Source organism: Hyperolius riggenbachi, chromosome 6 (assembly GCF_040937935.1).
Source record: "Hyperolius riggenbachi isolate aHypRig1 chromosome 6, aHypRig1.pri, whole genome shotgun sequence".
Taxonomy (NCBI): Eukaryota; Metazoa; Chordata; class Amphibia; order Anura; family Hyperoliidae; genus Hyperolius; species Hyperolius riggenbachi.
Window position 1 is genome coordinate 63,174,497 of NC_090651.1, and position 27,203 is coordinate 63,201,699.

The 27,203-nt window shown below is 43.9% G+C and overlaps 1 protein-coding gene across 1 annotated transcript in view; it reads right to left on the reverse strand.

The window, feature by feature from the left end:
• Nucleotides 1-27,203, reverse strand: part of OMA1 (OMA1 zinc metallopeptidase) — a 126,024-nt gene that overhangs the window by 40,562 nt on the left and 58,259 nt on the right. Inside the window, exons 5-7 of the mRNA XM_068239412.1 lie at nt 24,854-24,982; nt 21,121-21,195; nt 2,826-2,975 (exon numbers count right to left, since the gene is read on the reverse strand). Of these exons, the coding sequence (XP_068095513.1) occupies nt 2,826-2,975; nt 21,121-21,195; nt 24,854-24,982 (354 nt within the window). The remainder of the gene's footprint in view (nt 1-2,825; nt 2,976-21,120; nt 21,196-24,853; nt 24,983-27,203) is intronic.

Consider the following 27,203-nt stretch of genomic DNA (forward strand, 5'->3'; position numbering starts at 1 on the left):
GAACTCGAACAGCCCGAAATCCGGGCGAACCCGAACAGTGGCGAACACTGTTCGCCCAACACTAATCGGCGCTAGGAGACTGTTAGACGTGAAACTGCTGTCTAATTACCCCGTACAGCGCTGCGATCTAAGGCAGCGCTGTACTGGGGACAGCCGTGTGACACGGCTGTCCCCTCCAGAGGCTCAGGGGTGGTCGGCTGCCGATCACAGTGATTGGCTGGCGGGGATAAAAAAACAAAAACAAATAAATAGTAACATTTATTATAAAAATAAGATAAATATTGATAAAAAAATAAACAAACATTGGCGGAGCGATCAAACCCCACCAACATAAAGCTCTGTTGGTGGGGAGAAAATGGGGGGGGATCACTTGTGTGCTGTGTTGTGCGGCCCTGCAGCGAAGCCTTAAAGCTACAGTGGCCTATTTCTTGAAAAATAGCCTGGTCTTTAGGGGGGTTTAACACTGCGGTCCTCAAGTGGTTAATCTACAGAAAGCAAAGGAAATAAATGATTTTTGGCAATTACATTTTATTTTTATTCTTTAAACTTTTTTTTTTAGATATTCTTTTGCATGAATTGCTTCAAACGGTTTTCCTACAAACAGACATTGAATGTAGTGTCTTGTAAGGAAGCCCACTGTGGGATGCAGACCTGGAGGCACCCTCTGACACTGCAGAGAGCAGGAGAGAGTCTGGTTTCCTTGAACTGAGAGAGAATCCCTCCTGCATGAGTCAGCCTGCAGCATGGTATAATCTCATCTCACAGCAGCCGGTTATTACCTGCGCAGGAGAACCATCAAGCTGGTGCCATCTGTTCACTGTAATTGGTAAAAACCCAACTGCAGTCCTGTGTAGGAAAACATTGGCAGAGCTTGTCTGTGCATAGACTCCCTGACTAGCTGCATGCTACAATCTTCTTGAAAGGCTCTGTCTGTGCCACACTCCCTTTGAACTCTGACCAGTATAAGGAGGCTGAGCCAAGCAGCAGTCTTGCCCAGAGAGCCTGCTGTTAACTGCTCCAGTTGGACTGCTTAAGGTCAGGTGACCAATTATTAGAACAGCGATAGAGTTTTGTCACCTGAGCTAATCATTTGTGATTGTCTAGGGCAGACGTGCCCAATGTGTCAATCACAATTTACCGGTCGATCGCGAAGAACATGCTGATGAGAACGCCAAAGTCGTGCTGGACACTGAGCTCCAAATCTGCCGGAGTGAGTGATCGGACGTGATCATTCGCCTATCAGCACCGCCAGGATCAGCCTGTTGCTAGGCCATCCAGTGTCATCTCTAATTACAGGGGCCGCTGGAGGGGTCACAGAGATGAGACTGAGGACAGTAGAGCTGAAGAGGAATCCTTGCTGCTCTGATAGGAGAACATTTGGAAGCAGCATAAACGCACTGCCCCTGTATTTGTTAAAGTATAGTAGATAGCGAGCCAAAAAAAATTGTGGGCACCCCTGGTCTAGGACAACACTAGCATCAGTACAGGTGTCTATCAACGATCTGACATGCCAGATCCCTAAACCACTTAAGCCTCTGCTGGAGGGGGTCAAACTGTTGGACTTTGATCCACACAGGGGGATGCTGCACCGGCCCAGATCCATTTATGGGTCCGGCAACGATTAGAGAACCAGACTTAGTCTAAAACTTTGTTTTAAAGAGGATGATGCCGTTTCCAATGTTGGACTATGTCTGACATTGGACCTATGGAAGAAAAGGCCAATGCCGGACATAGGACTGAAAAAGGTTAAAGTGAACCCGAGATGAGAGTGATATGGAGGTTGCCATATTTATTCCCTTTTAAGCAATACCAGTTGCCTGACTATGCTGCTGATCTTCTGCCTCTAATTTTAGCTATAGACCCCGAACAAGCATGCAGCAGATCAGACGCTTCTGACATTATTGTCAGATCTGACAAGATTATGTGCATGCTTGTTTCTGGTGCGATTCAGACACATCTGTAGCTAAATAGATCAGCAGGGCTGCCAGGCAACTGGTATTGTTCAAAAGAAAACAAATATGGCAGCCTCCAAATCACTCTCACCTCGGGTTCACTTTAAAATGAATGAGCACTATTGCTCAGCACCTCCCAATCATCCATCTTTCCTATAACACTAGGGGTACCCTCTTGTAGGGCACAAAATACTTTGACTTATTTTGATATAGGGTCCCATGATTTCTACCTACACCCCTGGCTACTTGCTATAGCAATTATTATGAAGTACGTTAGGTGTTATAACACACAGTGGAGAGCAATACAGCATTAAAGCGGTATGAAATCCTGACATAATATTTAATAAAAACATGTTTTCCTACTTTTTATATGCTATACGGTTATCATATTTGCTTTTGTGCATAAGTATTTGTATTCATTTAGAAATTATACGTTCCCAAAGTACACTTTTTTTTGCTCTGAAAGCTGACTTTACATTTTATTCATAACTGCTTTATTCATGTTCTAACAAGAAGAAATGCTTACTAAATTGTCTGACTTTGTTCAGAGGACCCGGCAGTGTAGGAGAAGTGTTTATTTACATTCCTCACTTGATACAATTAAACACAAGATAACATTATCTACATCTTTGGATGGGTCCAGATTTCTCTGCATTGAACTTTTAAGTCCTGTGTGTAACCCTTTGAATGCTGTTCTAGTAAAAAAAAATGCTGGTTGTATAGAATATCCTGTAAATATTCTATTAAAGCAAAGATCCTGGCTATCTATGCTGCTGCCACCTACTACTGACTAAATCCAGCAAATGCTGGATTTCATTCCACTTTAATTATTGTTAACCTTATCAGTACCTACCACCACATCCCTCTGCTCACCTTTGGTATGAGACGCTCCAGATGTTCTGCACGCCGCTCATTGGACGGGTGCGTGGAGATCCATTCTGGTAAGCTAGGGTTACCCTCTATAGTGTTCACCAGATCCATCTGTTTCCAGAACACTGAGCTGCCCCTCACATCCGCGCAGGCCTGAGGAGGACACACAGGGCTACCAGTTAAGACAACATTGAGACGATCAACTCAACAGATAACTTAATAAAGTATTAGAGGAGCAGACACCAAAAGCCAACTAGCAGTCTGAGGAGCACAAACTCTGCCATCTTAACTTCCTTTAAATAAAATAAAAAGAGCTAATTATCTTGAGGTGATGAAAATATTCCGGATAAACGGGACTCTACTGTATCTGAGTTTTCAGTATACCGGCTTAACTGACCAGGATGCAGATGATAGACCAGCGCTTGGTGCTTGAACCTGGTTTGTTTTTCAAAGCATTGTAATGTGCTAGAAATATGCAATGGTAGGTTCATCAGAAGCATGTTATTGTTTAGTATGTTTAATAAGAAAATCTTATGATTGTTTACTTTATGCTTTTTTTTTTTTTTTTTAAAGATGTTTGAAAACTAAAAAAAAAAAAAAATGAAAAATCCAGTCAGATTTGTGTACTTGGTGGCCCTGACCACATTCCTGAGCTCAATATTTCATAAAAATTACAGGTTTTGGGGAGAATTACAGGTAGTCCCTAGTTAACGATAGAGATAGGGGCTGTAAGTACGTTCTTAACCTGAATCTGTTCTTAAGTCGGAACACTGTGCCATCTTGGTCCCCTGTACCTCCTCTGTGCCCCATGTGCGTTCAGTGCCCCCTGTGCCTTCAGTGTCCACCTCTGTGTCACTTCTGTTCCCCCGTGCCTTCATTGTCCCCCCCTGTCCTCCACTGTGTTCACCTATATCCCCCTGTTCCCTCAGCGTGTCCCTCAGTACCACCTCTGCCACCAGCCCCCTTTTGTGCCTCCTTCTGCCCCCCTTTGTGCTTCCCATGTCCTCCTTGAGACCACCGATGCAGCACTGGGCCCCTCTGGACGTTTGCACCTGTGCTCCCATACACGAACAAGCGTAGTCACACTGAGCAGGATGCCTCGCGCCTGCACAATAGCTCGGAGCCTGTGGCTAAAATGTGCAGAAAAAGCTGAGTGTCTCAATGGTACTGCATAGGTGCAAAGTGTCCTGCTTAGTGGGGCCGTTTGCAATTCGTTTACGGACGGGTGCGCAGACTCAATGTTGGATCACAGGTTTGCTGTAAAATATATAAAACGTGTATGCAGAACTCGGAACTGCCTACATAGTAAAATGTACCGCAGCAAAATGTCATTTTACTGGTCTAAAAACCATTTTTTTGAAAATCGATTTTCTCAAAAATGTTGGGCCTATTCGTATTCACAAGTCGGGAACTACCGGTATACATAATTGGACTTTTGATTTTTTTAATGTACAGTGAGAGCACAGGACAAAATAAAAATCTCACAGCACAACCTTTAATTTCCCAATTAAACCTTGACGGACGACAGAAAAAGTGGCGATAGCGAGGGAAGCGGCAGCACAGATGGCGACTATGATTTAATACGACAGACACACACATAACAGTGATACATCGCAGGGTAATATTGCATAAGCAGCGCGCTATTCCTCCCCACACCCCCATCCTGCGTCTTGATGAGGGGAATGACAAAATGGCCGTCACATCATAATCTGAGGTGATGGATGGTACTTGGCGTCTCAGCTGCTTACTACAGATCACTATATCAGCCTGATCACTGCCTGTTATCAGTCTATTATCATTATGATTCCCAGCTTCCTGGAATTTCTGCTTAGGTGAGGATTCTGAAATGAATCGCAGATAAAATATGACATATATATGCACGGTTTATATTTAAGGTGTAACTCCTGTCACGGAAATGTCTAGAAGCAGAAATCCAAAAGCCTTTTAGTATGAGAAATGGTTGTCATTACATCCCGCGGTTGTTTGGAATGCTGTGTTGTGCATTCTACTGTCTGACCTTGATTCCTGCTTGCATAACCTCTGAATAGAGCAAGTCAGAGGAAAGCAACGTTAGATTCACCTCTAATGCTGGGCATAAACTGCTCGTTTTTGAGACATTAAGATGGCTCGATAGATAGTTTCCGACATGTCCGATCTCCCACTCAATCCTTTTGCCGCTCAATTCCAGATAGCAGTGAATGTAAAAAGATAAGAAAAACGAGCGGAAGATAAGAGAATTGACATTGGAAAGGATTGAACGGGAGAATCGAGCGGCAAAAACGAGTCATGTATACCCAGCATGACGCCTCGTAGATCGGGTACATGGAACTCAGCCGAGACACCCATCCAGGGCCATCTCAGATGAGACTGTAGTTTGTGTACCGGTGTCCCAAAAGTTGGCAAACGCGTGACTAAAATCGGCTGTGGTAGCGGATAATGACCGCCTCAGCTGATAAACAGGCGAATGTACAGAGGCTCAAAACCCACGATCCACAAGTGATCTTTCTTGCGGATCAACTCACCCCATGCAAGGGCCGATCCCACTGTTCATGGAACTCCCCTGCCTGCCGCGTGATGTCACTCTTGTGTAGATCCGTCGACCCTCCGCCTTCCCATATAGCAACACAGTGCGTCGTCAGCTACACAGATGACACACGTCTGTGCAGCCCGGTCCAGCGATGTCACCCAAGGGGATCCTGATTCCTGACGAGCAACAACAATCAAAGGTGTGTATACTGCTTTAACTGGTTTTCGTTCCATGGCCTTTACACCTTAAAGTTCCTGACATGTTTGACACTTTAGCCGTGTCGTTTTGATACAACAGTAACTTTTTAATTATCTATGCCATCTTAGTGATACAGGTCTTGTTTTTATCAGTACAATCTAGGCTTTTTTTTGGGTAATATTTTTCTCCTAAAACTATTTTGTTTTATAGTCCATTTATAGGGAAAAATTAGGCGTAAATGCAAAAAAACAAGCATTTTTTCATTTTTCACCTTTCCTAATTTTCACATCACAAGTCCCACAGTTATAACATTTATTTACAAATAAATTATTTGGCCCTTCCCGATTAAAATGATACCCCATATGCCACATTTTACTTCTAGCTGAGCATGTGGTAGACCGTTATCCCCAGTCTGCGCATCTGTGGCGATCGAATGCGTTCGCTAGGGCGACAGTTCAGGGGGCCAGAGGCCAGAGAGCTGTGCAGATGCATCACTAGGCAACGGCAGAGAATTACATCTATAGTGTATTGGGGCCTGAAACTTTCTCCCTAGCGATTGCATCTGATTCCTACTGGCGGCAGTCATTAAAAGTTTATAAACAGGTTTAGATATTGTAGGAGTTAATAATGGGTTAATAGGCTAGGTATGGGTTAAAAATTAATGGGGGGGGGGGAAAAGACAAAAAACTTTTTATTTTATTGGGACGGTGTCACTTACATTTTTTTTTTACTTTTACAACTTTTTTTTTCCAACTTTATTGAATGGTTGTTGCTAGCTAACAGCAACAATCATTCACTTGACCATTCACGTGACCATGCACGTGCGGCGGCAGCAGACATCGGCAATTAATGCAAGAAGTAGATTCTATGTCCTAGAACACACAGGGGGGCTAATTAGGACGCAGAATCTACGTCCTGAAACTTTAATCAGTTAGACATGTGGCACAATGGATCTTTATGCCGCATTAATGAGGGAGAGCATTGTCTCTTCACCCCGACTGCTGGAAGCTGTTTCACTGAGTGCCATGCTGTTGTCCCACCTCCTTTCTCCATAGCAACAGTATTGTTTTTGCGTCAGACCTGTTGCCCTAGGGGCTGGTAGATGTCCCAGGTAAGTGAACCCTTTTTTTTTCCAGGTGACTTAAGGATCCCTTTAAAGTGTACCTGAGATGGGGCCTAAGGAAAAATGTATATATACTTGGGGCTTCCTCCAGCCCCCTCCAGCCTGATCGCTCCTTCGTTGTCCTCAGTCGCTGCCTGGATCCTACACAATTGGCCCCGGTAAGTCGTCTAGTTGGTGCAGTCCGGCCGTGCGCACTCCCCCGTTGTGCTCCCATGGCAGGGAGGGTTCTGCTCCTGTGCAGTAGTACTGCGCAGGCAAAGAGTGCTCCTGGCCATGGGAGAACGCTCGCAGCTGGGCATGCACAGTGTGCCCGGGACCGGAGGACTTTCTGGGGCAATTTGCAGATGATCCAGGCGACAGAGGATGACGAGGGAATGATCAGGCTGGAAGAAGCTGGAGGAAGTGCCAGGTATCTATACAATTTCCCTTTGGCCCATATCAGGTTTACTTTGAAAATAAGAATATCGGATTCCAGGAAAGATCAATTTACCACTACTACTAAACATTCAATTCAGGATCTCATATTATTATTTTCAGTTCAGGTTTGCTTCAGTAACATTTTTGCACTGAGCATCAAAATCCGTGTATAGTCAACTCAATAATGTCTTTTACAATAATTTTTCAATTTTGGATTAATTGGCAAAAGAAGAAGATCCTCTTATATTCACACTAAAAGGGTATGAAGTGAAGCAATATTCCAGTGTGACTGGTGTGAGATCTGCCTATAAGACAAGCTATTATGTGACTTCTAAAATTGATTTCTGGAGTGATTGAGTAAAGTAGGTCATTTAGCGAGGACTCTGCTGCCAGAGCAATCAGAAGCAGGGATTCTGCAGGTGGATGTGAGAGTTGCTAAGCAGCTTAGACTCGGGAATAGTCGTCTGAAGACATCCTCCTTGCCGCCGCCCGCAATGACAGCGCATTTGAGAAGGGAGCAAAGTGCAGGGAATTTGGAAGGACGGCAGTCTTCTCTCTCCCTGGAGGTCTCTAAACTGGAGAATTCTGTTCTGCCAAATGCTATGTGCTTCCTTTTGTGCTGCACAGCAAATTGGTTTTAACTCACCTCTTGGTCAGACAGCAGAGCTTGGATTAAAGGAACTGCTGGCAGCCAGTGGAAAGGCCTGGGAAGACACACTGCCAGTATCAGTGGCACGGAGGCAAATATGGAGGAGCCCAGTTCTAGAAAAAGAAGAAAACCTGCCTGTTCTTGCGTTCAGTTCCATATTAATCCTCTGCTTTTAAAGGGAATTCTAAGTTAGCTGAAAAAAAGATATAGCATTTCCAGTTTGGCTCTCAGTCTGACTGTTAGGGCTCAAACACACATGCAGCGCTTTTGCTATCGTTTTTAAAAGCTCTCCCATTCACTTGAATTGGATTTAAGGTAAAATCGCAGCAAAATCCCTGTGATTTAAAAAAAATCCTGGCAAAATCGGCACAAACGATTTAATCTCAATTTTACTAAGATTCTAATTCAAGTGTGCGTAAAAGTAGAAAGAAGTATCCGTTCACCAACAGCAGCACTGATGCTAGTATACCTGTAATTCATCCCCATGCCAAATGACACACAAGTGTGGAGGCCTGACAGCCGTTTCACAGGATTAACCTGCTTCCTCAGAGGCAACCGGTAACGGTTAATGGTTGCCTCTGAGGAAGCAGGTTAATCCTGTGAAACAGCTGTCAGGCCTCCACACTTGTCTGTCATTTGGTATGGGGATGAATTTCAGGTATACTAGCATCAGTGCTGCTGTTGGTAAACGGATACTTCTTTCTACTTTTACGCATGGATTATAGTCTATTGATCTGGAGGCACAACTAGAGTAACCTGCTACCCCCTACCTGTCTACAGCCTGCAAGCATCTTGTGGCAATCGACCTCCTTCCTTTATTGACCTTATTCAAGTGTATGGGAGGGTGTCTTCAAAACGCTGACAAAAAGTGCTGCAAGTGTGTTTGAGCCCTAAACATTGCAAGTATTAACCCTTTGCTACCCTGTGCCCTTTTCCAGCATACAGTAGGTCCAATGCCAGACATGTAGTTTGACATAGGAAAAATGGCTGTCGCTGTTGGCCGAGAAAAAAAAAACACAGAAAAAAAACACAGCATGCAGCACAGATTAAAAATCAATCTGAATCGCATGTAAAATTGCGACAAAATCGCATGTAGTGTCAGGGCTGTGGAGTCGGAGTCGTGGAGTCGGGCAATTTTGGGTGCCTGGAGTCGGAGTCGGGAAAAAATGCACCGACTCCGACTCCTAATGAATTTGTAACTGTAATTAAAATAGAAAATATGATAAAATGTTCTATTTCTCAGATAATAGTCATTAAAAATAATGTATATATACAGTATATATACAGTAATAGCTGTGCTTAGTCCACAAAAATGAAATAAACCAATCAAAATTAGTTACTTGTGCTGCTTCAATAAAGCAGTCCCCGTATTTTTAAGGTCAGATATACACATCTGATCGTAACTGTACAGTATATATGATGTGTACACAGGAATCTCTTATATATACTAAATAACATATACTAGCCAACCCGCGTCGTAGCATACGCCGCATCTATCTATCTAATAGAGTACGTGCCTCAACCTTGAAGCAAGAAGAAGTAGGCTTTCCATGAGAAAATGTATGCGTGCTCAAACACCAAGTTTAAGGCCTGGAACCCACTGCAAACCGCAAACGCTAAACGCAACCGCTAGCGTTTTGTCTGAGCGGTTTGCAAGCGGATTCATGCGCGTTTTTGGTCGTGTTTTGCAACATTGTATTTTTTTCCCCAGCGGGTGCCTAGCGTTTTGCGTTTTGCGTTTTTATCCTGATTGGTCCTGTGAATTATTTTTCATTTTGTTACAGTGTGCTGAACCGCAAAACGCTAGCAAAACCGCTCAGTTTAGGTTTTGCTGAGCGTTTCTGCTAGCGTTTCAATACTTTGCATTGAAGCGCTAACGCTCCCAAAATGCTGCATGTCCTGCGTTTGCGTTTCTGAGAAACGCAAACGCTCCTGTGGAAGTTGCCCCATCCATTAACATTAGCCCAGCGTTTTGGCAAACTGCTAGCGTATCGCAGTGCTGCCAAAACGCTGCCAAAAGCGCTCCTGTGGGTTCCAGCCCTTACTGTAGCAAGTCTGGCTTTGCAAATCCGGCCTAATTGGCTATTTATGAGGCAATGCTCATGCAAATATGCATTTGCTTTCGCATGCCAAACTATGCAGGGTCAAAAAACCAATACTGCAAAGCGCTCTCTCGCTGCCTGGGAACCACAGCGGCACCCCGGAGTGGGAGGCTGGGTTGCGCAGCTGCCCCCCCTCAAGCGTGGCCAGCGCTGGGGAGAGCCGTCCGCACCCACCTCCTAATATTAAAAACATCCACTTACCTTAACGTCCATTGGGTTCTGCTACATGCGCATTAATTTTCTCATGGAAAGCATTTTGTGCAGTTTGTATCCATTGGAGGCAGGTGGTGGATGGCTTGCTCCGGTGGTGTGAACCCTGGAGTGAGTGTGCCTGTCCTCCCCCCCCCCCCCCCTCTGGAGTGCTGTATGTGAGCCAGCCCTGAGCTCTAAAGCTCGGGGTGACCCATGCTTCTCTCCTTTCTCATGTGGTGCCCCAAAATTAATGCGCATGTAGCAGAACGCAATGGACGTTAAGGTAAGTGCCTGTTTTTAATATTGGGAGGTGGGTGCAGACGGCTCTCCCCGGGGCTGGCCAAACTTGGGGGGGGGTCGTCCACGCCACCCAGCCTCCCCCTCCGGGGTGCCGCTGTGGTTTCCAGGCAGTGAGAGAGCCTGGGACCCTGCGGTCCCCCCAGTTGTATAAAAAGGGGGCATTGGGAATCCTCCCCGTTGCGCTCTGGAGGCCTGGAGCACACCAAAAACTGCTAGCAGATCCGCAAAATGCTAGCAGATTTTGAAACGCTTTTTCTTATTTTTCTGTAGCATTTCACCTAGCATTTTGCGGTTTTGTAAAGCGTTTTTGGTGTAGTAGATTTCATATATTGTTACAGTAAAGCTGTTACTGAACAGCTTCTGTAACAAAAACGCCTGCAAAACCGCTCTGAACTGCCGTTTTTCAGAGCGGTTTGCGTTTTTCCTATACTTAACATTGAGGCAGAAACGCATCCGAAATCCAGAAAAATGCCTCACCTCGGGAGTATGCGTTTCAGCAAAACGCCTCCCGCTCTGGTGTGCACCAGCCCATTGAAATACATTACCCAAGCGTATCCGCAGCCGCAAGTGGATCGCAAAACGCTGCCGAACCGTTCTGGTGTGCACTAAGCCGGATAGTGCTAATGTAGCATGTAGCAGGGTGACTGCTTTGTGGTATTGGTTTGTGCATGCATTTGCATGAGCATTGCCTCATGAATATCCAATTAGGCCAGATTTGCAATGTCAGACTTGCTAGGGTAAGGCCTCTTTTCCATGGACTGTGAATAGGCAGTGAAATGGCTCTCAAACTCTCACAACTGCTCGCTGCTGCCTGGTAACTGCTTGCTGCTGCCTGGTAACTGCTTGCTGCTGCCTGGTAACTGCTTGCTGCTGCCTGGTAACTGCTTGCTGCTGCCTGGTAACTGCTTGCTGCTGCCTGGTAACTGCTTGCTGCTGCCTGGTAACTGCTTGCTGCTGCCTGGTAACTGCTTGCTGCTGCCTGGTAACTGCTCAGCCTGGTAACTGCTCACTGCTGCCTGGTAACTGCTCACTGCTGCCTGGTAACTGCTCACTGCTGCCTGGTAACTGCTCACTGCTGCCTGGTAACTGCTTGTTGCTGCCTGGTATCTGCTCACTGCTGACTGATAACTGCTTGCTGCTGCCTGGTATCTGCTCACTGCTGCCTGGTAACTGCTTGCTGAGCACACAGCTCAACAGTCCGTGGAAAAGAGGCCTTAAACTTGGTGTTTGATCACGCATACATTTTTTCATGCAAAGTACTTCTTCTTCTTATTTGAAGGTTGAGGCACTTAGTCTATTATATATATAGATGCTGTAAGAATAAAGCCTGATGTGTAGCTGTGTCACTAATAGAGATGGTCAATGAGATGGAAATAATTCTGCACTGATGCTGATTTATGCAAATGTATGCACTCCCTTTGCTGATGAAATCAAATAATTTGATATGTTGTTAAAATTTGGTTTGGTGACTACAAATTAAAGGGTACCTGAAACAGATGAAAAGTAAAGTTTTATACATACCTGGGGCTTCCTCCAGCCCCCTTCATGCCAATCAGTCCCTCACTGTCCTCCACCACCCGGATCTTCTGCTATGAGTCCTGGTAATTCAGCCAGCGCTGTCCGGCCGCATGCCGCTCCCACAGCCAGGAACATTCTGCACCTGCGCAATAGTGCTGCACAGGTGTAGTATGCTCCTGGCGGTGGAGTGTGTGCATGCGCACTACGCCCGACTGGCTCAAGTACCTGGACTCATAGCAGAAGATCCAGGTGGTGGAGGAGGACAACGAGGGACTGATTATCCTGAAGGCGGCTGGAGGAAGCCCCAGGTATGTATAAAACTTTAATTTCATCTGTCTCAGGTTTACTTTGTTACACAGTAGTACTATACTCTACATATGCACTCCCCACAGAGCTGCAGGGAATCCACTGAGAATGCTGTGCACATTGAACACAGAGGTGTTGTCTGTTTACAATCTCCTCATTCCCCTGCAGAGTACCTGCACATCATTCTTACATGTACCCACACTTACATTGCCTAGGGCCTGATAGATGTTCTTTGTTACGGTTTGTACCTTTTACAAGTACTCTTAGGGCTCGTTTCCACTAGTGCGGTGCGGAATCGCCTGCATTCCACCGCGGACAAAATCGCATGCGGGTGCGATTCCGCATGCGTTTTTGCCGCGATTCCGCATAGGTAAGGCTGTATGCGATTTTAACCATGTCACTGCCTGAGTGAAATAACATTAATACCTATGCGAAATCGCATGCGATTTCGCGTCAAAAAACGCATGGTCACCCCGCATGCGATTTCCCTATTAGTTACATTAGCGGCGATTCGCGCACATTCCTTCTGCACGCGAAATCTGACGGCCCTGCCGTGCGGATTTCTGCCGCACCAAAAAACGCTGCTGCAGCCGCACAAGTGGAAACAGCCCCATCCACTTACATTACCTATGCGAATCCGCGTGCAGTGCCCGCATGCGGATTCGCTATAGTGGAAACGAGCCCTTACCAAGGACTAGTTTTAGTCTAAAGGGAATAAATATAGTAGTCTACATATCCTTCTCACTTCAGTTGTCTTGTAAAATTCCTAAGCGTTGGCAGTTAAGAGACGAATTTCATGTTACATACTTTTAATCAACAAAATTGTAATATGCAAATTAGAGGAGTTGGAGTCGAAGTCGGTGGAATCCTAAACTGAGGAGTCGGAGTCGGTGGATTTTTGGACCGACTCCACAGCCCTGTGTAGTGTGCAAGAGGCCTGACCAGTGTTCTCCCCAGGCTCTTTTATCCGGGTGTTCCACCCGACTAGTTTCGGTGAGCACCCGGCTGTCATTTGCTCACCTCCTCCTATGCTGTAAGCAGAGTTGCTCACAGATGCACCGGCCCTGCATTCTCTCATCTCACCCTACCCAGCTACTTTTTCATGCCACCCGGCTACTTTTTCATGCCACAGGGCTGGAAAAAAATCTGGGGAGAACACTGCTGACCAATGTACCACACACTTTTGTTCAATTTTTCCCCAATCATGAATAAAATAATTGAAAGCTCAGAAAAAATTGATTGGAACTGTACATCAAGTAATTGACAATCCATTACACACCATACAATTCTTGATAAAGTTGGTCTGAAATTTCCAACAAGTCCAATCTCCAAAAATCGAAAAAAACAACCCGGGAAATTAAATCAAATTTATTGATCGAAAATAAAGAAAAGCTCTCGAACGAAACTATCGAATTGGTGAAAAATTTGATCTTTTACATGTATGGTGTGTGGCCGCCTTTAGTCTGCTTCGCAATGTGGGTGCATTTGGGCTTGCTGATGGGGATGCCGTTGCCGGATCTAGTTTGGCACGGCATCACCCTACGTGGATCAAAGTGTCAGACAAGGTCACGGTTGATCGGAAAATTGAATTGGAAAGGGTTAATGGCACACAATTTCAGCTTGTACACATATTAGTAACATGTATCCTTAGGAGTATTAGTAATAGAAGGGGGCTCGGTCTTTGTTATCGCAACCCCACCGCCATAAACCCCCTTCCCCCCCATGACACAAACACTAGATCAGGGGCATAACTAGAAATTACTGGGCCCCCCTGCGAAACTTTGGATGGCCTATCCTGACACAAATCTCATGATCTGTTGGGGATGAGTAGTAGGGTGGGTAAGAGAAGAAGGTGGGTGTCTGGAGGAAAGGTGCAGAGAACAAACATATTCTGTTGTTTATAAATTTCTGCCCAATGGATACAACCACAGTGGACGTGTCACTTATGCCACTAAACTCAGGAATATACCAAATTAAAGGTATACCACGTTTGGATTTAATTTATGGTCCCACCTTACTTGGTACTGCCCTAAGTCCGTCAAACATCAATGTTACAACACATTGATAATCTATTATCATTTTATGATGCCCAGTTATTTATTTATTAAATAGCATTATTCATTATACTTGTTTTTACTAGTTAAAAATCATCTTTATTTTGTAATTTTGCACAACAGATGTCCTTTAATAGAAGCAAAACGCTGAGCTGTACATAACCATCGCTCCACCACGGTGGATCCCCTCCTAGAATCCCTCCACTGGCTTCCTATCCAGTCCAGAATCAGATTCAAGATACTGTGTCTGACCTACAAATCTGTCCACAAAACCTGTCCAACCTACATTTCCGATCTTACTCAGAGGTACACTCCGCTCTTCCAATGAACTTCGCCTAACCGCCCCCCGCATCACCCAGTCCCATGCACGCCTCCAAGACTTCTCAAGAGCTGTTCCAACACTATGGAACTCCCTACCTACACCCATTAGGGCAGCCCCCTCCTTCAACATCTTCAAGAAAGCCCTCAAAACTCACCTTTTCACTCTGGCCTACTACCCCTCACAAGTGCTCTAAACCTACAGCTGAACTCTGGTCCCCTACCATTCGTGTCCTTACCTCTCCCTTTAGATTGTAATCCTTCAGGCAGGATCCTCCTCCTTTTGTGTCCTACCTGATCTTGCACCTCCATTACTGTGAACCCATGCTATGCTATGCATTTGAGTAAACCTAACTTGCCTAATCTCCATGCTCCATCCAGTGACTAAGCATTACCTTGTAATCATACTGTGCTGTGTGATCTGGTTTTCTTGTATTCCTGTATTGTCATATTGCTGTATGTCACCCCTAAATATTGTCTGTAACCTAAATTAATGTTCAGCGCTGCGTAATATGTTGGCGCTTTATAAATAAAATAAATAAATAAAGCTTGCCCTATGCCAGTCATTGTATTGCCCCTCCCACATGCACCTCCCCCGGGCAGTTATAAAATAAGAAGCTGCCGTTTCCCCATTTGTAGCCTGCGTAGGAGACTTTTACGTGCACAGCTGCTTGTGTGCGCCACTGTGACAGGGGAATTAGGAGGATCTACTGCCCATTACATCTCAGTTAGGATTTTCATTGCTCTCATACATTTCCATTACATTTACCTCTCCTGCCTCCTACAGACAGCACAGGAAAAGTGTGGTGTATTTATAGCTAGTTCTCAATTATCTGCCGAGTTCCCCGAACGCTGCCCGGAATCCACAAACATGCTGAGGCCCAAAATTCGGAGATAGTCGAGACAGCTGAGGAGGCTGACTGCGAAACACACAAAAGGTAACAAACCCAAATAACAACCTACAGTAACCAGTGGTCCATCATCCGTGAATGAATATCTGACTTTTTACTGTGCCCATAGAGCTGTGCTTTGCCTTATTGAACAACATATACAGCGATAAAAACAAGGAACACCAAGAGCCCCAATAGTGTAATATGTACTGGTAAATGGTTACGACAGAGGTGCCTGGCTCTTCTACTGACCACATATGCTATTGCTCTGTTATTGCCTGATGAAGCGAGATCAAACCTGCGAAACGCGTTGAGTTCATAAATAAAATATATTGACTGTCTTTACTACAGTCGTTGTGTGTCTACTTGGAGGAATAGAAGAAAAAATACACTTGCTAAAGGCCTGCTGGCTGAAACGTCGTGTTGTTTTGTCACTATGGTGCAATAAAATAGTGCTACAATTGCATTTATCCAGGTGGAGACCCAGTCTTTTTCTCCTATTGCTGTGGATTGTTGCACCTTGAAGGATCCGGGTGTGGACTGGTTGACTCCCTGGCTCAATTATATTATTGCAGTTGAGCTTCTAGGACTGCTTCTTTTTTTCCTTGTCTACTTGGAGGAGGCAAGTCCACCACTACCTCCTCTATTTACCAAGAATTTGGTTTTTTAAGCTCATTTACCTTCCTTTTATCCTTTTGGCGCCTCTGTTCTCCTGCATAACATATACAGCGAAGTCCCCGTTATTCAGGGCTCAGGCAACTGGAAGTCTCAATTAACTGGCATGCCTGAGGGGGATAAATGGGACAGTGCTTTTGACATTTTGCATGGCATTTTAGGGCAGAAAATACTTAGCAAGTTTCCAGGTGTGATCTTCTACTCTTCCTGCTGCTCACAGGGGCTTTCCGGCATCCATGCATGTCACCTGGCATGTCACCAGACCCGATGAGAGGCAGGTGACACACCTGGAGCTTTGTAAGACTGGTCACACTAGCAACTGGTAAGTACACATACCCGACATCAGGCAATCCCCACCTGATACTAAGGGTCTTGTTGTACTGAAATCCAAACCCCAAGCAAAAGGCTTTGTGGAAGAGGATTTTTCTGCTATCTGGCTCCATGACAGAGCGAAACCTTCAGTCAATCCTTGTTCTATTTATTACAGGGGACACAGACAGCATTAAATAGGAACTGTAGTCAAAATAGAATAATGAATACACTTCTTACAATATTAGTTTTTTTTTTTATATTTAGTCAGTGTTTTGCCCATTGTAAAATCTTTCCTCTTCCGAATTTACGTTCTAAAATTTAGCAATGGCAGATGATCTCTGCAAAATGTTCTTTCAGGGCTGGTGCACACCAAGAGCGCTTCTGAGCGCTTTTAAAAACGCCATCGCTTTCAAAAGTGCTTGGCTAATGCATTAGAATGGGATGGATTACACCAGAGCGATGTGATTTTCTCCCAAACACAAACACGGGTCCTGCAGCATTTCTGCTGATTTCTGAAGCGATTCAGCCTGATTGTTAGATCAGAGCGATTTTCCAAGCGTTTTTGTTACAGAAGCTGTTCAGTTCCAGCTCTACTGTAAGAAAAAATAAAGAACGCTACACCAAAATGCTCCAAAAATCGCTAGGCACATGCCTAGAATAATCACTTCAAAAAGCGCTGAGCGTTTGCAATTACTAGCGCTTTCTGGTGTGCACTGGCCCTTAATGAGCGTTCTAAAGCCAGTAGAAAATATTGCTGGTCTCCCAGAATCCTCTGAGGGATGGATTCAACATAATAAAACAGCCTAGCCTAATCGTGTGTGTGTGTGGGGGGGGGGGGGTACACACCAATACACAGCAATATACAGCTATAGGAAGTGTTTCTGATGCTGAAACCGGGATATTTAACATAAAAGTGGGTATCCTGAATAATTATATGTTGCTACAGTTCCTCTTTACGTATTTCTACAGTGAAAAATGTGAGGTTTTATAGTTGTTAGTGTTCTTGCAGAGGCAATATCACTTACTTGCTTTAAAAGAAAAGTCCACTTATTAAAAAGTGAAATAAAATGGCATTGATGTATGAAAAAGATGACCGCCAGGGATGTTATTCTCCTGGCAATCCCCTCTGGGTAGCCCTTTGCACCTAACAAAGAATTCCCCCAACGCCACACATCAGGTGATTTCTGGTGAATGTCCTACAGTGTCAGAATTCTAGCGGTTTTATTTATGCAGGAAAAGCTGTCATATGTGTATGTTTTAAGTTTTAATGTTCTATGCAAAATTTCATTGTAAACTGTAAAGTTAGAGTACTTTTTTTTAAAATATTGCTCTGTGACATATCAGCATATTTCAGGCAGTGAAACTCATAATTGGATTATTCTAGTTACAAAAAGCTAGAACATTCTTGTTTATGTTAGTGCGTTTGTCTGTGGCCTTGACATTTCAAAGATGCTTCTGTGTAAAGACTGGGAACAAGTTCAAACTCACATTACTGCAGTAATTATATATGTACATTTTCTTAATTATTACACATAGATATTATTCATCTAAATATTAATAATCAATACAGTCCTTTTAAAGAAATAAATAGTTATTGCTAAACTCTATATAATATAATTGAATACTTTGAAATACATTTAAAAACTGGATTCTACCAGTGATGCTTTGAGACAGTAAAACATTCTCGTGAGATTGTTATGATTCTGGAGGATTGTTGACGTGTTCTAGTCTCAGCTAGCTGATACCACATGATGTTTTGGGAACAGGCTTTATAAAATATAAAACAAAGAAGGTGTTTTCCCAATTAGTTAAAGATGATTCAATGATGCCACCTGGCAGTTTCATAGTCTTAAAAAATTAATATTATTAATACAGATTGTTATTACATGATGAAATGCTGACATCTGCTGGTTGAAGTTATTATATTTATTCATAAGAAAGGCAAATATATAGAACATGATTTTATATTATTAAGATTTACTATGCAATTATTTCTTATATGATTAATTATTTTAAGAAGAATTATATAATAAGCTTTATATTTAAATAAGTATATTAGAAGCCCTGTATGTTTCAATAAGCCCTAAATTGCTGAAGACTCTCACAGGTCTGTGTTAGTGTCAGTTTGACCAAGCTTATGTCTGGGAAAGTACCGAGACATTCCAACCTAATTAGCAGAGAACACTTTATCAGAAATGCGTCATGAATGATAATGTTTAGTCTCAATGTCTGGGGCAAAAAGTCAACCAGCAGACAAGATGGCTGGTGACGTCCATTTTTAATCAACAGCATGATAAAGCATTGACACATGGAAGCTTTAGCCAATTAGAACCTGGGATTCAGGGAAATTCCAGATTAGGCAGCCACATTGCATCCAATCCCTATAAAAGTAGGAGCTAAAAGCTCATAGTTTGCAGAAACCCAACAATCTCCTGAGAAGATACATGAGGCAGAAGCTACCTTCCCACACGTGGTTGTAGATGCTGAAGAGATGACAGAGAAGGGGTAATATACTTAATATTCTGGTGATTTACTTTATTAATTTTTCAGCATTAAGTTCTGTTAAGATGTTAGCAAGAAGTTTTTTTAGAAGCTATTTTTTATGCTATCTCTTTAAGAAGATTACTACAAGTTTTACACAGCTATTATATACAGATGAGACTACTTTTGATCTTATTCTACATAACACAACTGTTATATTCTTTTTTGAATGTACTTAGAAGATTGATAATTGCTTGGCTATAAAGCCTTGATAAGATGGAATACTGTTAGAAGGAAACACAACTAGGAACTGTTTATATTTTGTATATATGCTGTATGATAAGCAAATACAATTTTTTCTATAAAATCATATACTGAGTGCTCTGATTCATTTCAAGGTACACTGTCAATCTATAATTACTGTTATAGAGGGTTCAGACACCGCTATGCCGGATTTATATGATAGCAATGCTTTAAAGGCTGGTACTTTACTGAGTTAGCAATCATGAAAAAGGCAAGAACCGCTCAGGTTTTTGACAACAGCATCTTCTACCCTGAGTCCTGGAGGCTGCAGATTCTTTTATAATGGTTGCAATATACAGCAACGTAAATTGCAAGTAGCAGCTTGGCAGGGTTAGGCAACACTAGGGAGGGGGGTTAGGGTTAGGCAACACCAGGGGGGTTATATTTAGGCATCGGTAAAAGGAGGGTTCTGTGTGAGAGTAGGGTTAGGTTTAGCCAAAATAAAATATTGATAAACATTACCGATATTTTACTATTGGAATCCAGCAGAAGAATATAATTTCAGCGATATTTTACTAGCAGCAATTTTTTCATGTATGTGCCACTTACTCTCTGTATTGGAGCCCCCAGCTGGAGGCATTGCAAAGGAAGTAAAATTACACCGGTGTACATTTTTTTTTTTTTTTTACACACTTGTACGCATAAAAGGAAATTATTGTAAGGCAGGGCTTTATAAATGTTACTTTAACACAATACAGTGTTTATTTAGATTTTTCATTTTTTAGCTGTCAGATGGTATATTTAGAATTGTGGTTGGAGTACTCGGCTTTGCTTCTGCATCCTGGGTGCTCCAGCTATGCAGGTTAATTCTCCTTCCTATTCGTCCATCATCAGCATATTACGTCTGCTGGCAGCAAGGATGGTGGCTGTCTCAAGGCGTCCCCATAAATGTGAATCTTGCACACGGTCCCCACTGAAGTGACATTTCTCAGGCGGAATTCCAAGCGCCACATATGTGAGATGATAACACGGGCAGAGAGAGACCCAGGAGAAGCAGATGTTATTCAGGGCAGGCCTGGTATTTGCATGTGTACAAGCTCCCTGACAAAGGCGTTCCTTACGCTGTGGTTTGTACATCACGCCAGACAGACGAGCTGTGAAGGGAACCTTCCATCACACCGCATGTCCCACTTTTACGGAAAGCTGCATAAATCATTGCATTATGGGACGGCGGCTCATGCCTGTAACAATCCTTCCTGGCCATAATTACCACAGGCCCACACTCGCTGGCATACTGTGTATTGTGCTATATTGGGCTAAACAATTAACCCTCAATATCTTGTTAAAGGACCATTAAATAGTAAAATTCTAAATTCTTACATATAAAAAAATGTACATTTCTCCCAGAGTAGCATGCATCATAAATTACATTTTATTCCCATGTTATTCTCACTATCAGTAGGTAGCCAAAAAGCTGACATAATTTGGACTAGTCCATCTCCACATGGGGTATTCTAAGCATTGCCTTTATTCTTTACAAAAGCACTCCCTGGAAAGGATTAATACAAAGATGTCAAAGTTTCCCTACTTACTTGCACACTATTTTGGCAGCTGGACTGAGCTACTGCAGTTCAGTAAGTGGTTTTGTAAAGAAGGAAAAACTGATAATCCCCGATGAAGAGACGGAATTGTCCAAAACCTGTCACATCTGTCACATTTTCACTGCCTACTGTAAATTACTGCGACACAGGAAAAAAGTAATTATAATCTGAGAGAAATGTGCATTTATGTGTATGCATTTTAAATTTTACCATTGTATGCATTAGTTTCCCTTTAAACACAATTTGTACCTCACTCTACAGCCTGTTGGCATACACATGGTTTTCTTGAACCAAAAAAAGAAGAAGATTTTGATTGGCTGTTAGGAGTAGTCTGCTTTGCCTCTTGCAATAAACACGCATTGTGTATCCTTTCCACTATGAAGCTCTCTTACCTCTGCAGCAAGCTGCAGTCCCACTTTATCAGCCTCGGCCTCTAACGTCCTGCTGAACGGCCTCTCGAACATAAACTGCAATAAAGAAGATGGCAGGGCTCAGGCTCCAGTGGGTTCAAGGCCTCAGACAATGCGTTAATGTCAGCGTCTCCAGAAAAAGAATGAAAATCCCCTGAAGAGCAACATTATTACCATCAGTGTGGGTCTAGGATGTCAGGCCTTGACCTTCCAGAGGCCAAAGTGGAAGCTGAGGAAAGAAATACATCTAATAGAAGGCATACATCAGCTTCTGGTATTGCTGCAGTCAGGCAGGAGCAGTAAAGTCACTAATCAATCCCACCACACACGTACACACATGTATATATAAATGCTTAGTTAATAACGCAGCATATAGTGGGAAAAATACAGCTCTGGCTTTAAAGCAGAGCTGAACTCAGAATTTCCTCACTGCTCTAAAATATAAGCAACAGCAAAATAACCTTTAAAGAAAAACATTTCTTTGTTACAGCTTACAAAACTCAAGCAATACATCTGCAGCATCTACTTCCTGCTTTCATGAAAGCAGACATAGGGTTAACATCCTGTGTTCAAAAATTAACTGCTCTACCGCTGCAGCCAGCAGACATTGCTGAGAGATCAAATTACAGTTGTGATTAGTCCCAGATGAGAGGGAATTAGATGGGCTAAATTCTCCAAATACATACAAGGTGCATTTCTCTACTGTCTTATAGTCTTCTAAAAATGATATGTATAACAATTACACAGTACACAGATAATATGGGAGAGAGAAAAACAGACTGAAACAAATCCTGTGATATATATTCGGCAGCAAGTAAACTGTCAGCTCTTAAAAGTGATGTGTTAGAAGCAGGAAAAAATGGGCAAGCAAAGGTATCTGAGAAACGTTGTCGAGGGCTAAATCGTGAAAGCCAAATGATTGGATTACAGCATCTCCAGAAGAGTAAAATGCACTTATAAAAAGTCTGCAAGAGAGAAATGTAAGCTGAAAGAGAGGTTATGCTGTTTGCAAAGCATGGTGGATTTCCGAGAAAGAAAACGCAGATTTGCAAGCCAAGTTAACAGAATAGGACTTGTAATTTTTAGTATTGCATCAGGAACTCAGTATAGGCAGCTGGGTTGCTACAGAAGAAATCTGAGGGTGCAATGAGGATGTGAAAACACTAGGAGAGTTTTAGGGCTGCGGCCCACTACGAGCACTTTTACAGCACTTGATGATCGCGGGCGACTGGCAAAACACTGCAACAGTGAAACACTGAGTATGGTATTGCAGATCATCACAATGCTTAATCACCAACACTAGCATTTTGCGATTGCTCAAAAGCGCTGTAGTGAGCCCCAGGCCTAAGGGTTGGCTTTCTTATTAAAGAGGACCTGAACTCAGAACGTCTTTTCTGCTCTAAAAGAAAAGCAACAGCATAATAACCTTTAAACAAAAACGTTTCTTTGTTAGGGCCAGAGCCCACTGACGCAGTTGTATCCGCTTCTGTCCGCTTTTCAGCATCTGTAACACTGATGTGTAACTGAAAAGCGGACACAGCTTCATCAGTGGGCTCAGGCTCTTACACCTGATATAAATACTAAAATAAATATGCACTGTTTCTACCTGATTCATTGAAGCAGACATATTGTTAACCTCCTGTGCTTTCAAATTGCCTTATCTGCCATAGGCAGTCATGTGACACAGGAGAGAGATCAGATTACAACTTGTGATTAGACACAAATGAGAGGGGATTAAACAGGCTAAACTCTCTAAATACATACAGGGTGCATTTCTCTATGTATTTCTTCAGTCCTGTGCAAGAGTTCAGGGAGTTCAAGCTCATGTTAGCATACTTCCAGAGGCAGTGTGCTAACAACATGATCAGAGTGTAATGTACAGTATGGCAGGAGGTAGTGGTGTAGACAGGTAGTGCAGACGGGTCCTTAACAGGAGCTGTAGGTAAACAGTGGGGTTCAGCTGCCTTGTTGAATTTTATCCTTGTAGCAAAAACAATATTGCATTATATTTCATGAGTCAGAAAGTTGAAAGCAAACCTGAAGCCAAAAATCACTAAAAAACAAAACAAAAAACAAACAAACAAAAAAAAAAAAAACAGTGACAACCCCTGAAAGATTGTCATGTCTGATTGAACTAGCAGTCATTTTCAGCCAAATTCACCCAACTACTTCCTTGTAGACAGCTCTATAAAGTTTCCTTTTCCATTTTAAAAATGGCTGCAATTCCAGCACCGTTTCCATGCCACCTTGCGGCCACTAGGCTATAAACGCTTGTGCATTTCTTTTTCCTCTTGTGTGTAAATGGGGTCTCCTTCTATGTGCCTGAATAGTTATGTGTACTGAGTGTATGTGTGCTGGGAGGAGCTTGACAGAAGATGGAGGGAAAAGTGGAGGACCTGAACTCTCGCACAGGACAGAAGGAAACCAGAGAGAAATACACCCTGTATGTATTTAGAGAGTTTAGCCTGTTTAAGGCCTCGTTCCCATTGCGTTCCGATAGCGTGTCTGGTCGCCTTGGCAGTTTTTTGAGGCATTTTTTTTTCTTTCCCGGCGCTTGGGTGGGCGATGTATTTTTGTTAAAAGAGCATTTCTAATCGCTTTTCCAGAGCAGTTTTTTTAATTCACTCCCTGACTCGAGTCTCTTTGATCCAGAAAAGAATAAATACAATGTATTTATTCTTAAAAAACGCAATCGGTGCACAAACCGATTTTGTGAGCGTTTTGCGTTTTTCCTATACCTTCCATTCCGGGCAAATCGCCCTGAAAATGGTCCATGCCGTGCTTATGTCAACTGACAGCGCACAGAACGTCCCTATAGGAAAGCATGGTGTAGCCGCTTTTAGGGCGCTTTTGGAAAATTGTCAGCGCTTAAAAAAGTCCAAAAGTGCCTCTAGTGTGAACGAGCCCTAATTCCCCCTCATTTGTGTCTAATCACAAGTTGTAATCTGATCTCTCCCGTGTCACATGACTGCCATTGCAGAGATGGCAGATAAGCTCATTTGAAAGCACAGGCTGTTAAAAATATGTCTGCTTCCATGAATCAGGAAGTAGAAAATGTGCAGATTTATTTTAGGAATTGTATCAGCTGTAACAAAGAAATGTTTTTTTCCTCTGTGTGGCCAGGTGTCCCCCCTTTAGTCAGCAGCAATCACTCACCTTCCAGGCTCCAGCGACGAGCCGCAGCGGATCCCTCCTCTCTAGCCGGCATCTCAGCTCCTACTGCTGCTGAGTTCTGGGTCGCGGCTTGATGACGTTATCAAGCCGGGACCCAGCGCTGACGTCAGAAGGAGCAGAGATGCCGGCAAGAGCGGTGGGGGGCGCCGATCGTCGCGGGAACGGCAGGGAGGTGAGTGGATCCTCTTCTTTCCCCCCTACCGCTGCAGCTGTCAAATTAATCACTACAATCCGATGGCGATCGTAGTGATCACATGATCAGCAGCCATACGCGATGGCTGCTGATCACTGAGGGGAGATGCCAGCTGTCATAGGACAGCTTAATCTCCCCTCTCCGGTGCGCACGATCGCGTCGGGACGGTTCGTTAGCACGGACGTTGAATCAACGTCTAGTCAGAACGGTAACGGTAGAACCACCTGGTGGACGTTGATTCAACGTACTTGGTCCGAAAAAGGTTAATGTAAATGAATGTTGAATAAGACAGGATCTAATGTCCACATTAGAACAAGACTTGTGTGACAACAGTCGCCACTCCCTTACCTCTCGTAATCTGTTCTGTATCCACTGACCAACCACCGCAAGGCTGTCCATAGGGCAGACTGCCCAGATCATGGCTAGGGAGATCAAGAACAAGAAGTCTAAGAAATGGCTGACGCTGGCCTTCTCAACCTGCATGAAAAAGACATGATAGTTTTACTAATCCAGACTTTAGTATACACTGGAGAATAGAGAGCTACCTACAATCAGGGCTGCTCATCAGGATTCCGGATATCCGGGTAACCCGGATATCCGAACTTTTTTTCAGCTATCCGACCGGATTCGGATTCTGGATACCTGGGCCCAAATCCGGATAGCTATCTGCGGATATTTGGGCGCATACCGCGGATATTCGGATCCGAAATACTGTAACTAAGGAGATGACGTCCTGGAGCCAATCAGAGGGCTCCCAGCAGAAGCCCTAGCAACCAATCACACTGGGGAACCTTGGCCAGCCCCATCTGACCTCATTGAGCTAATCAGAGGCCTCCCAGCCTAAGCCCTGGCACCCAATCTCAGAAAGGAACACTGGCCAGCCCCCCTGTATAATAAGGAGGGCTGCCATGATGAGACAGATCGTCCTAGCTTGCTGAATGCTCGCTGAGAGACATGCTCCAGTGCTGGTGGCCTACAAAGGGCTGAACACAGTGATAAACCTAAGCTGTTCAGTGATTCACGCCTTCACTACTATCACTACAGTATTGTTAAATCATTAATTAGCTTGATTGATGTTATAGACTAGTGTGACAGTTAGAGTGCGTACTCCAGTGCTGCTGGCCTAGGGCTGAACACAGTGATAAGCTGTTCAGTGATAAACCCCTTCACTATCACTACAGTATTGTAAAATCGTTAATTAGCTTGATTGATGTCATAGTGTGACAGAGTGTGCTCCAGTGCTGCTAGCCTAGGAAGGGCTGTACACAGTGATAAGCTGTTCAGTGATTAACCCCTTCACTAACACTACACTATTGTTAAATCATTAATTAGCTTGATGTCATTTGTGTGACAGTCAGTGTGTGCTGCATGCAGCTGTTATGTGTCTGTGTGTGTGCTGGGCACAGACCAGGCCAGCTGCTGCCTGCTGGCAAGCTATTAGCCTTAGGTATAGGTTAGTTTAGGGATTAGGGGATAGGATTACTGTGTTATTGTGTAGTTAGTACCAGTGGCGGACACAGCCAGCAGTGGGCCCCTGTGCAAAATTGTAATTGTGGGCCCCCTATGACCTGCGGCGCGCGTAGCGCGCCGCGGCAAAATATGGGCGTGGCTACAACCTGCGGCGCGCAAAGCGCGCCGCGGCAAAAATTAGTGGACAGAACCTGCGGCGCGTAGCGCCGCGGCAAAAAAATGGGCGTGGCAATGACCGGATGAGGGCGGAGCTAACTGTAACTTAAAGCGAACCCGGGGTGAGGGTTTATTTCCTTTTAAACAATACTAGTTGCCTGGCGGCCCTGCTGATCTATTTGGCTGCAGTAATAAACTGAATTACACCAGCAACAAGCATGCAGCTAATCTTCTCAGTTCTGACAATATTGTCAGAAACCCCTGACCTGCTGCATGCTTGTTCAGGGTCTATGGTTGAAAGAATAAGAGGCAGAGGACCAGCACGGCAGCCAGGCAACTGGTATTGCTTAAAAGGAGAGAAATATGGCAGCCTCAATATTATTCTCACCTCAGGTTCCCTTGAAAAGTGCAACGCAAAGACAGTGGGCCCAAGTTTTGGTGACCCTTTCCCCAGAAAATTCACATAATTGTGCAGGTTTTCTCAAGAAAATACACATATATGCCCAGAAAATACGTGCAATCATGTCGGCAGATATGCCCAGAAAATACGTGCAATCATGTCGGCAGATATGCCCAGAAAATATGTGCAATCAAGTCGGCAGATATGCCCAGAAAATACGTGCAATCAAGTCGGCAGATATGCCCAGAAAATACGTGCAATCAAGTCGGCAGATATGCCCAGAAAATACGTGCAAACAAGTCGGCAGATATGCCCAGAAAATACGTGCAAACAAGTCGGCAGATATGCCCAGAAAATACATGCAATCAAGTCGGCAGATATGCCCAGAAAATACGTGCAAACAAGTCGGCAGATATGCCCAGAAAATACGTGCAATCATGTCGGCAGATATGCCCAGAAAATACATGCAATCATGTCGGCAGATTTGCGAAGAAAATACATGCAATCATGTGGCAGACCTGCCCAGAACATACACCTGCTAATATAAATAAAACAAAAACATTTACTCACCTGCAGCAGCAGACCTCCTGTCCCAGCCTCCATCCGGCGCGCAGCTCCCATGGGTGGTTGGGTGGATAGGTAGCCTAGTGGGTGGGTGAGTGGGTGGGTGGG